The 12,768-nt window shown below is 42.1% G+C and overlaps 2 protein-coding genes across 2 annotated transcripts in view; both read right to left on the bottom strand.

The window, feature by feature from the left end:
• The window catches only part of RNF133 (ring finger protein 133), a 47,685-nt gene that overhangs the window by 5,400 nt on the left and 29,517 nt on the right, over positions 1 to 12,768 (bottom strand). The window lies entirely within an intron of this gene.
• On the bottom strand, positions 3,377 to 4,438 carry RNF148 (ring finger protein 148). The gene has a single exon (XM_005878864.2). It carries the CDS (start codon positions 4,433 to 4,435, stop codon positions 3,524 to 3,526), a length of 912 nt encoding a protein of 303 aa, XP_005878926.1. The 5' UTR covers positions 4,436 to 4,438; the 3' UTR covers positions 3,377 to 3,523.

Genomic DNA, 12,768 nt, shown 5'->3' with positions numbered 1-12,768 from the left:
CCTCCCCCCCGAGTGCACAAATTTTTGTGCACCGGGCCTCTAGTATATATATATAAAAAGCTAAGTGTCAGTCTGTCCAACCAGTAGCTATGATGCGCACTGACCACCAGGGGGCAAACACTCAACGCAGGAGCTGCCATGATGTGTACTGGCTATTTAAAAATAAATGGCACCACAGACCTGGCACCAACAAATCAACATTCAGCTTCCCCCAAGTGGGATACAGGCCCCACTACCACCCCAGAGTGACACCCCACCAAATCAGCACTGCTGAGACCCCGTGGTGCAAAATGCGGACCACAGCCCAGCCCGGAAACAGTGGCTGTGGGCGCCGGGTAATGACATCACGTAGCAACGCCTGGCTTCCTCTCCCTAGTGACTAGCATCCTTGGAGTTTCTTCAGCCCAGGAACCCCACTTGCTTTATAGCCAGGTGCAAACACTTTACAGTTTAATCAAATGTTTGTGAAGTGTTTTCCCGTGCCTCATCTCATTTGATCCTCACAGAAGTCCTGGAGTAGGTAGATAGGAGACTCGGTAGAATCCAATTTTCTTTCCATTAGCAAGATGCAAACACCGATATTAAAATATTTCTTCTAATTAATTTCCTTTCAATGTGCACAGATCCATGCACTGGGACACTAGTATAACTATAATTTTTCTTCAAAATAAATATTTTCAACAAAATGGCAAGTTTTAACAAAATAATTTAAAATTAGCACTGCCGCCAAATACATGGTAAAAATGATGAATTCTGTAATACCATTTTTAACTCACATTTGGTTAAAATGCACATTTTTTACTTATCATGTAAACCACTGTACTAAATTGACTTAAAAGCTTCCTCAGAAGTTTAGTGTGGATTTGATTTTTTAAAGTAGGGTATCCTGTTAAATGACACCAGCCTCACTTCCTCACACTTAACACTGATCAAATATAGAATGACAACAGGAAAGACAGAAACATGAATCTCATTTCTCTGCAGACCTTGACATCTGTTAATAATCTAACAATATTTTGAGGGAAGAAAAGGAAGGGTGCAGGAAAGTTTAAATACAACAGTTTTAGTTTAGTATCACTCATTGTCAACAAAAGTGTAACTACTGATTTTAAAAAGAAGAGCTTCAAGGTCCCCACTTAAAACCAACCACAGCCCTAACTGGTTTGGCTCAGCCGATAGAGAGTTGGCCTGCGGACTGAAGGGTCCCAGGTTCGATTCCGGTCAAGGGCATGTACCTGGGTTGCAGGCACATTCCCAGTAGGGGGCGTGCAGGAGGCAGCTGAATCAATGTTTCTCTCTTACTGATGTTTCTAACTCGGTATCCCTCTCCCTCTCCCTTCCTCTCTGTAAAAAAAAAAAGAAAAAAAGATAAAAATCAATAAAATATATTTTTTTAAAAAAACACAACCACAGCAGTGACTATTAAAGGCCACAGATGTTTTTAATAAAATGTTTGCCAAAATCAACAAACATCCCTAGAGGAAGACCTCACATACACACTGTCAGCTCTGCCTATATTTTAGCTACACTTATGTCAATGGCACCATCTGACATTCAAGCCAAAGAGTGTGAACTAACAAACATGGGCAGTCACTAGGGCTGCCATACACTTTTTGGGGGGTATATTTCAGTGGTTCTTATTCACCAGCTAGGAAATCAGTGAAGGATTTTGACCTTGAACATAAATGCCTCTGACCTCTATGCACAGGATGCTAAGAGACACTTTTGGTTGGGTCTCACTAAGACAATGGATGCTAGTACTTCTTATGAATTGTGAATCAAGAGCATGATTACTTGAGGCAGGAAAGAGGAAGGAGAAAAGGGCCATGTGTGCCCAGCAAAAAGTAGCATAATAAGAGACTACTGACATGAAATGCTCAGCTCATAATGGTCAATTTCCTTTACCAAAGGCCATTAATCTGATTGTACTTCCATACAGCCCACTCTTTAAAAAGACAGTATAGTTAGTATGAAGTGTGTGGACCCACAAAGTGCCATCTGAGAGGGACATCAGTGGTTCAGCATATTGTCCATAAAGAGAAATTTTCATCAAAACAATGTAACCCAAATCTTTCAGTCTCTCATGATTACACAGGGGTTTATTCATATGCTTGAAAAGAGTAAAAGGCAAAGTAAAGCAAAAGACAGAATTCAGAAGGGCAACTGAAAATTTCAACTCTGCACTTTCTACATTATTAAAGAGAGACACCAGTATTTTGAGAAGAAAAGCATTTACTAGCTTATTTCTAGAAGGGAAATCTGATGACCATAGCTGAATCCTACTACGGTAGGATTTAAAGTGCTCTGGTAAACAAAGGTGATTTTTTGCAATGCTGCCCTAAATGAGACCTGTAACAATTTAAAACAGTTTTAGTTACATAACTAAAAGTGCTATCATCTATATATATAAAACCCTAATATGCATAGTGTCCCCTCAGGAGTTCCACTGGGAGACCAGGAGTTCGATCGCTCGCTATGACATGCGCTGACCACCGGGGGTGGCGCAGAATGAAGGAAGGCCCTGGCCAGCAGCCAGAAGGCCCCAATCAGCTCTGATCACCGGCCAGGCCTAGGGAACCAACCCATGCACGAATTTCGTGCACTGGGCCTCTAGTCTAAAATAATTATTAAGAATATTAGAGGCCCAGTGCACAAAATCCATGCACTGGTAGGGTCCCTAGCGGCTGCCAGATGCCAGCCAGGGCCTCCCTCCCTTCCCCCGGCCTGTCCCATCCCCTGGTTGAACTCCCGGACAACTCCCGGTCGAGGAGACAATTTGCATCTACCCTTTTATTATATAGGATACTACCTACCCAGTTAGTAACTTTGGAAACCAGATCCTTTGGTTATTAATAAAATTAATTAATGGAGCATTAAATCAATATCTAATCCTATAATAAAGTTTATTGAGCAGAGATATTATTAGATATCAAATGTTAAAGAAACTATGGTAACAAAGTATAAAAATTAACATGAAAACCTTTAAAACAGCGGTTCTCAACCTGGGGGTCGAACGACCCTTTCACAGGGGTCGCCTAAGACCATCGGAAAACACATATATAATTACATATTGTTTTTGTGATTAATCACTATGCTTTAATTATGTTCAATTTGTAACAATGAAATTGGGGGTCACCACAACATGAGGAACTATATTAAAGGGTTGCGGCATTAGGAAGGTTGAGAACCACTGCTTTAAAATATTATGACTAACTCTCTGTGACATCAATGTGACATTGTAATTTGAAGGTAAAGACTAATTTGCTTTTAACATATGCTAATGTCCTTATGCAAATAAGAGCAAAAATGTATAACAACTAAAACTTCTTAGAAAAACAACAAGCTCAAATAGGTGAGCATAATATGGAGTTTTATTTTTAAAACACACAAATTTCACCCTCTTTGATACTTGGGTAGAGAAGCTGGAGTTGAATTTTCTCTCTACATACAGTGCTAAAAGAACTCATCTCATTTTAATCTTTGAAAAGACTTGGTTACATCTTCAGAAAATTCTCTGGGTTTCTTAAGTTTTCAGAATGTCACACTTGCACATGGGGCACGTCCTCCGGGCTAAAAGCCAGGGGTCAATGCACGCCTTGTGGAAAAAATGTTTGCAAGTTAAAATACGTACTGCATCTTGGGGTTTGTATGTGTCAAAGCAAACAACACAACTGTGTTCATAGGGATCCAGTTCCTTATCCCCTTCTCTGAGCACCCGCAGTGGAAGCTGAGCAATTGCTTTCTTCACATTTGCCTTTATTTGTCTTCGCCTCCTGGTGGAAGAATTGGGCGCTCTCGGTCTCCAGGCACAGTACAGGAAAAGGTAGGCGACTGTGGGAGCCAGGAAGGTGAACAGAGACATGACGTAATAGCTCAGCCATGGCATGTGCATTCTCCCCACTTCGATGACGATCGTCACATAGACTCCTTTCTGAATCAAGTGCAGGAGTTCCAGGCCTTTCAAGTTGCCTATCATCACTGCGACTGTATTCCCTGTGCCATGGTGAGACATGGGAAATACTTTGTTGCCAGTACCTGGATAGTTATAGATGATCACGCCGTTGGCTCCCTTCTCTGCTGCCACATTGATTTTATGCGTAAAAGTACAGCCTCCCCGTTCAATGAGGGCCAACCAAGAGTCTTCCGGCTGAGGCCTGCTGAAGTTGGTCAGAGAATGACAAGCATTCAGATTCCATCCTTCCGGAAGTACCACCGCACCGGCCACCCTTTCCAGGGGAGAATGATTCCCGAATACTCCACTCTCTCCTAGTTCGGATATAATGCGGTTTCCCACCTGAAATGTTATATTCAGGTGGGCTGTCCAAATGGCTTTTCCTTTTGCGTCAGGGAGGCTAAGCAGGAGGAAGATGCTGAGCCTCAAGAGTCGAGATGAAACAGAACTATGAGTTGAAGGAGTAATTCTAAGCAGGCTCATTCCTCCATTTGCCTATGAACTGACACGCATGAACAACAAAATGCCAAGTATAAAAGAAAGTAAAAAAAAAAAAGAGCTAGCTTCAATTGTTCACAGGTGATAATTAAAGCACGTTAATGGAAAAGGTCCGCCTGGATCAAAGATATCTTGCTCCTTCCAGTATTTTTATTTTGTGTAGATAACCTTTCTGACAATGAAACAAGAGTTGTTAGCACAATGTGATTTCAAGAAAATTATGACTTCCTAATGGGTGAATTGTGACATCAGAGGTAGTTAAGCCAATCCAAGAGTTTATGTTAGTGCACTGCATACTGAAATCCTATTGGCCAAAAAGCAACTAAGCAATGACTCATGGTTTTTAACAATTTGAATAAACTCTAAAGGAATGAATAAACAGATAAGAATATTATATTTACCGTCTTGGGTTTCTTTCCTCATTCTGGATAGGTTGAAAAGCTGCCTAACCATGTTCATACTCATTGTTTTACTATCTGTCAGGGAAAGCAGCCATCACGTACCTGGCCAGTCGCTAGTTTTCTTGGATGGTATGCTACCTAAAATGCCATTCTATGGGAAGCAGGAACAAATCATTCCTAGCGTCTTCCAATAGCAAATGCTTGCGCAGGCCTAAAGACTCAACATGGGGACAGTGTAATATAAACTTACATTGTTAGCCCAATATATTGTCATCTTGCAAGGAGAATTCAGCTTCATTCACAAAAATAGCTACTGCAATTGTACTATGTGCTAGACCAGTGATGGCGAACCTATGACATGCGTGTCAGAGGTGACACGCGAACTCATTTTTTTGGTTGATTTTTCTTTGTTAAGTGGCATTTAAATATATAAAATAAATATCAAAAATATAAGTCTTTGTTTTACTATGGTTGCAAATATTAAAAAATTTCTATATGTGACACGGCACCAGAGATAAGTTAGGGTTTTTCAAAATGCTGACACGCCGAGCTCAAAAGGTTCACCATGACTGTGCTAGACAAATACTAAGATGAGTCCTACATCAAAGAAGAACACAGACAGACGTCTACTTTGTAGAGCACGTTATCCAGTGAGGGCAGATTTTAAACAAATGCACAGAGAAATGCTTAAGTGCAAGTGGTGAGAAGGGCTCTGAAAAGAAAACAGAGTATCGAGAGAAAGAAGAGATGTAACAGGGAGTAAACTCTGATTAAAGAAGTCCAGGGCACTGCTCTCTAAGAAAGTGATACTTAGCCTAAGACTTGAAAGCTAAATCAGAATTGCCCAAGCAAAGAAGGAGTTAAGAAGATTTCAGGCAGGAGCAACCGCAGTTTCAGGACCCCAAGATACGAAGATGGCAAGAGAAAGGATCTGAAGAAACAGAAGTTTGGCAAAGTGAGAAAGGAGAGAGCTAAGGGTGATGAGGGAGGAGAGGCAAAGGGCAGGCCGTGTTCAGGGTCATGAACGTTAGAGTAAGGGTTTTGGATTATGTCCCAAGGACAAGAGAAGCACTGAAGGGCTCTAAGCTGGGAAATGACATATAAGTGTCTCAAAGTGTTCACTTTTAAAGACATGTGCTTTGACTGCCTTTTGAGGAAAACGGACTGAAGGAGGAGGAGGAGAATGGACTGGTGAGATGAGCTGCAGCAGAAGAAGCGAGTAGCTCCACCTCCTGAAATATCAGTAAAGATAGAGAGACATCTTTACTTTGAAGGTTGAATTAACAGACGAGGTAACTGGAAGAGGGTTACCACAGAGGAAGGATGACCACAGCTGTCACGTTGCGAACTACAGAATCTCCACTACTTCAAAGATGTTTTAATGCTTGTTTGATTTGATTTTAAAATTTCACGGAAGTCTGTTTCAGGGAGTCAATACATTGGCAACAAGCATTCAAACATTTATTATTTACTACATAGGACATTTCCATGCACGAGGCCTGCATATAAAACCCTGGGGATACAAAAGTGGGGGGTGGGGAGATCCTGTTTCCCAGTGTGCAAATGGACACCAACGTTTCAATCAGAGGCATGTGGAGATAATTCAGTCTTTTTGTTTTGTTAATTCTCACCTGGAGATATTTTCCCATTGATTCTAGATAGAGTGGAAGGGAAGGAGGGGGGGGGGGAGAGAGAGAGAGAGAGAGAGAGAGAGAGAGAGAGAGACAGAGAGAGAGAGAGAGATTGACATGAGACAGACACATGGACTGGTTGCCTCCATACATGTCCCAACTGGAGAGGGGTTGATCCTGCAACCCAGGTATGTGCCCTTGACTGGGAATCGAACCCGAACCCTTCCCTGTGTGGTCCGACACTACAACCACTGAGCCATACTGACCAGGGTGAGAATTTAAGCATTTTGTAAAAACCATTTATTATACTTACCAGCCCATAATATTTTAGTTAATACTTGCTTTTAAAAATAAAATTGGAACCAATCAACTTGCCCCATTCATACAGTTGTATTGAGACATTGTTCTGCTCACATCTGCATTGTCTTTCCATGTAGACTGTTCCCAGGTTCAAACAAAGTGTGAATTCCTGGCTTTTCCTATGAACATCTACAAAATGAAGCCTCACTCAGAAGACAATTTACATCATCATATTAAAAGCTGTTCGTTAAATCTGTGGTTATTTAACATTTGGGGTGGGATTTTTTTTAATGATGTGACTCTAACTTTACTTTTTTAGTTTGCTGAACTTTAGGGGTGAAGAGTTTAAACAGTAACTATATTTAGGCTCAAAATTTATCTGAAACCTAGAGATTCTTTGTGTAGTTGAAGAGACCAATTTGAAGAATTTATGAATTCTCTGTGTTTTTCTCACTGTAGTTAAGACAACAGTAGGTAGAACTTCCCTGCTCTCCTGCCTGAGTCTTAGGACAAATGCACCTACCTGTAAGAAGCAATCCCTTATCTCTACCACACCGGTTCACAAGGTGGGGGGTGTGATTCTGCCTCCCAAGGGGTATTTGGCTATTTCTGGACACATTTTTGGTTGTCACACAGGGGAGAACTACTGGCATCTGGTGGGTAGAGGTCAGGAATGCTGCTAAACATACTAAAATGCACATGCCAGCCTGTGCAATAAATCACTATCTGGCCCACAGTGCCAACAATAAGACTAAGAAACTACTCTCCAATGGGACAGCCATGGGGGGAGGATCCATCCCAGCACTCACTTATCCCTGATGGACAATCACGCCTGAGCTCTCATCATGGAGTAAGCTTTTATAACTGACAATGCATCCACCCAGGACGATGCCCTCAAACCACCCCTATTTCCTGTTCTCCTTGGAATAGAAACAGTGGAGACCTCAAGAACAGTCCAGACCTGCCCATACCACCTATTAGCTCATGAAGATTGAAAACAATGCATTCATTTTATTGCACCAGATCTCAGTCTTCTATCCTGGGGCCAGACTGTTTGAGTGGGAGAGAAAGGGGGTGCCAGCTAACAGCCACTACTCAAATCTGTTCCTTAGCAGCACTTACCTAATACACAGAACGCCTTCCTTTTTACCAGCCAAGTATTAACTGGGCTTTCCTTCTGCTGAACTTTGCAGGCAGGCTAAGGAGGACTGGCACAGACCACTGGGGTGGACTGATCCAGCGGGTCCAAAGTCCCTGCTCCTGCCACCTGGCTGTTTGGCCTCTTTACAGGTATGCCCTGCTTTTCGAGAGTTCAGGTTCCACCACTTCACTTTTATGCAAGACCTACATTAGTGAGGAGCTGTTTTCGCTAACCAAAGGAAATGAAATCCAAAGAGTTTTCACCTTTATGAAAAAAGGTGAGCCCTGCCACATGTGGTTCAGTGGTTTAGAGTGTCGGCCAGTGCACCAAATGGCTACAGGTTTGATTCCCAGTCAAGGGCACATACCTGGGTTGCAGGTTTGATCTTCACATGGTTGGGGCACATGCAGGAGGCAACCAATCGATGTGTCTCACATCATTTTTTCTCTATTTCTTTCTCTTTCTCTCTCTCTCTCTCTCTCTCTCTCTCTCTCCCCCCCCCCTCCCCCCCTCTCTAAAAATCAATGGAAAAATATCTTTGGGAGAGTATTAACAAAACAAAAGAAAAAAGGTGAAAGTGAGGCCTGGCCAGGTATCTCAATTGGTTAGACGCAGTGGTTCTCAACCTTCTGGCCCTTTAAATACAGTTCCTCATGTTGTGACCCAACCATAAAATTATTTTCGTTGATACTTCATAACTGTAATGTTGCTACTGTTATGAATTGTAATGTAAATATCTGATATGCAGGATGGTCTTAGGTGACCCCTGTGAAAGGGTCGTTTGACCGCCAAAGGGGTCGCAACCCACAGGTTGAGAACCGCTGGGTTAGAACATCATCCCAATATGCCAAGATTGCAGGTTTAATCCCCAGTCAGGGCACATATAAGAATCAACCAATGAATGCATAAGTTAAGTGTTAATTGATATCTCTCTCTCCCCTCTCCACACCCCCCCTCTCAAAAATCAATAATTTTTTTTAAGTGAAAATAGCATTCAGCATTTGTTTTGCAGCCAGTTATCATAGAGGCAGCACTCACCGCCAGCTCCTTCCCTGGGAAACACCCTCAGCATCTCAGCATCATCCCACCATAGCTTTGTATTGTGTCTGTAAGCATCTGTGCTTTATGCTGAGTTAGTCTGTGCACCCATTAGCAAAATATGTCCTGAGGTATCAGAAAAACTTAAAAGAGCCCATAAGGGTCTTATGTTTAGTGTAAAACAGGAAGTAATGGAGTATATTTGCTATGATTTAGTAGGTTATTTTTGGCTCTGGGAATGCTAAAAATTTTTCCATATAAATTAATGGTAATGGCTCCTTCATTTTATACCAGCGGTTCTCAACCTGTGGGTCGCGACCCCTTTGGAGGCTGAACGACCCTTTCACAGGGGTCGCCTAAGACCATCGGAAAACACATATATAATTACATATTGTTTTTGTGATTAATCACTATGCTTTAATTATGTTCAATTTGTAACAATGAAATTGGGGGTCACCCCAACATGAGGAACTGTATTAAAGGGTCGCGGCATTAGGAAGGTTGAGAACCACTGCTTTATACCATTTGGGCGTATGAAAGGTTTCACAGGCACACTCTGCTTTGGGTAGCAGGGAAAGGTGTATGTTCATCTTCTTACATAGGCTCACTTCATGATCCCCTGATGTGGCCACTGTTGTTCCAGGTCTCCAAAGGCAGCATGGCAGCCTACACCCAGAAGCACTGACAGACTGTTCTTCTCCCGTATCTAAGAGTAAGAGAATTCCCCCCACCCCTCCCAGGAAGCTACCGTCAATGGCTTCCTTCAATGACTCTCTAGCAGTGCTTCACAAAGGCATGACTAATAAAGCCTGGAAATCAGATTCATCTTGTTTGGCTCAGTTAATCAAGATTTATCCTTGTGTGGAGAACCCTTCCTGGACTGAGCACAGGCTCTAAACTCCTGAGGTTTACCCAAAGAAATGACACTTAAATAATCATGAACCACAGCCCTCGCTGATTTGTCTCAGTGGATAGAGTGTTGGCCTGTGAACTGAAGGGTCCCGGGTTTGATTCCGGTCAAGGACATATGCATGGGTTGCAGGCTCGATCCTCAGTAGGGGGTGTGCAGAAGGCAGCTGATCAATGATTACTAGCAACTCTCTCACCATTGATATTTCTCTCTCTCTCTCTCTCTCTCTCTCTCTCTCCCTTCCTTGCTGAAATCAATAAAAATATATTTAAAAAATAATAACCATAAACCACAACAAACATACATAATACTCACTGGACACACTGATATGAGCCAGAACCTATATTATAAGGAACACAATATGGCCCTATTCTTAAGAAGGTCATCATCTAGACAGGAGAAACGAGTTACATACAAACTAGGTGTATGCATGTATCCTAACCTCTAAGTCCCAATTACAAATTCAAAAAGGTTATAATTTTCATTAAGCTAGGGGAGGAAAATCAGCTCATCTCTAGCCTCTGCTGTTCATCAACCTCTGTTAAAAATGTTCAAACTTCCAGAAATCACTATTCTTCTAAGAAAAGTAGTCAAATACACTCACATAGCATTGCCCAGACAGCATATCTAAGATGCAGGGAATACCGAAGAGGCTTCAATAAATTACTCCACAAGTCACAATATCCAGGGCTATGCCATTATTAGAGATCTCAAAGAAGACACAAAACACACTGGGTTTGCATTTAAGCTTGAAAACAACTATATAGGTTTTCTTTGAGTATTTAAATGCATCATAATGGGGTTTGGCAGGAACAGAATACTTGCTCTCAGTCGTTTACTAAGAACAGCAAGTATTTTCTGAAAGCAGTATATTTATTTTTAAAGATTTTTAAAGGTAAAACTAAATTTAAATATTTTACATTTGTTTGCAATTGGTCAATCCTCATAAACATTAATGTATTTTCTCCTAAATTCCTCCTATAAGTTAATCACTAATCCTACATATTCTAACATATACAATAAAATTCCTTTTTTAGCCCTGGCCAGGTGGCCAGTTAGCTGGAGTGTCATCCTGTACTCCAAAAGGTTGTGTGTTCGATTCCTGGTCAGGGCACATACCTAAGATGTAGGTTCATTCCCGGTCAGGGCATGTATGTAAAGCAACTGCTCTCTCTCTCTCGCTCTCTCTCTCTCTCTCTCTCACACACACACACACAAAATCAATAAAAACATATCCTTGGGTGAGGATTAAGAAAGAAGAAAACATATTTTTCAGATACTTTTTTCTCACACTATTTTTGAATTTAGCAAAGATCTAAATATGCTAAAATGGGATATGGTAAATTTTAAAATTAATACATAAGCTTCTGAATTACCTTGATAGTCACACACTACAATAGGTCAGGTACAGATGCATAAAAATCACAAAATTTACTCAGGCTCTTCTTTCATTATTCTTTCTATTAACCAATATAACAGCTTTTAATACATTAAAACTTTGGTAATTAAGTATTTTGGAAAAATAAACAGCTAGAACAGACATATTTTACATCACCAGACCACTAACCATGATTTCTTCACTATGTAACACAGGATTACTATTCCTCTCTATTTATCTGCAGGCCTACCAGTGGGATTCATGAGTAAAGAGGATCATGTATTCACCTTACTCCCAAGGCCCAAGAAGCCTTTGTGACATAGGGAAATACTCACTGACGTTTCTCGAACACCTAACACAGTGCCTGGCTCCGAAGGGTCTGTGTGAGTGAGGGATTCCCGTGCACAGGTTTGCCACACTTGAATGAATACGCTCCTGACTGCTTTAGTTTGGCCTTCATAATCATCCCCACAGGCTAGAATTTTGCAATAGCATTGAATCCCCCATCACTGTTTTTTCTCACCTTGAATTCACTCTGTTCCCAGAACAACCTATAGGAAAAAAGTAATGAAGTTTACACAGGCATTCCTGCTGGCTTGAAACCTATGTGGCTCCCTCTAGCCCAGCCGTGGGCAAACTACGGCCCGCGGGCCGGATCCGGCCCGTTTGAAATGAATAAAACTAAAAAAAAAAAAGACCGTACCCTTTTATGTAATGATGTTTACTTTGAATTTATATTAGTTCACACAAACACTCCATCCATGCTTTTGTTCCGGCCCTCCGGTCCAGTTTAAGAACCCATTGTGGCCCTCGAGTCAAAAAGTTTGCCCACCCCTGCTCTAGCCAAAGGACAACACCCGAGTTCCTAGGGCAGAAGTATGAGCCTCTCTATGCTACGGCCGCAATTACTATATACAAGACCGACAATAGGCTTTGTCCCTTCTGCGAAACTGCCTACAAACTACCCTACGAGAGGTACATTGATCGGGAATCGGCCTCAATGTCTTCCCTTCCTGTACTGACACACCTCTTGCAATGTGACTTAGCAGGTCCTTCCATGAGAAGGTGGGATTCCTCTCTCCTCCTCTTCAATCTGTGGCCTGGTGACATACATGGGTGAACAGACTGAGCAGAAGTACTGGTGTGCCATTTCTGAGCCTAAGGCTGAGGAGCCCTGCACTCCTCCCCGCCACCCCCAGGAAGGAATGTCAGCCTGAGAGACAAGGAGAAAGTATTTGGAGGAGAGCCCTGTGGCCTAGCTGAGGTCCCCCTAGATCCATGTACAGATGGGCAAACATGCAAGAGCTTAGGATGAACAGAGATGTTCACGTGATCCTGAGCTGGTCACAGACACATGACTGAGTCTAGCCACGACCTGAAGAATCACCTTGCCAATCTAGGGACAGCTGAGCAGTAACAGATGCTGACTCTTTTTTTATAGTTTACTAGAGGCCCGGTGCACAAAAATTTGTGCACTCGGGGGGCGGGGGAGGTCCCTCAGCCCGGCCTGTGCCCTCTC

Source organism: Myotis brandtii, unplaced genomic scaffold, assembly GCF_000412655.1.
Source record: "Myotis brandtii unplaced genomic scaffold, ASM41265v1 scaffold575, whole genome shotgun sequence".
Taxonomy (NCBI): domain Eukaryota; kingdom Metazoa; phylum Chordata; class Mammalia; order Chiroptera; family Vespertilionidae; genus Myotis; species Myotis brandtii.
This window is presented reverse-complemented; position numbering and strand designations above follow the sequence as displayed.

What these genes read in the sequence shown, in the direction of transcription:
- RNF148 (XM_005878864.2), bottom strand. Translation starts at nt 4,435, where the DNA reads ATGAGCCTGCTTAGAATTACTCCTTCAACTCATAGTTCTGTTTCATCT.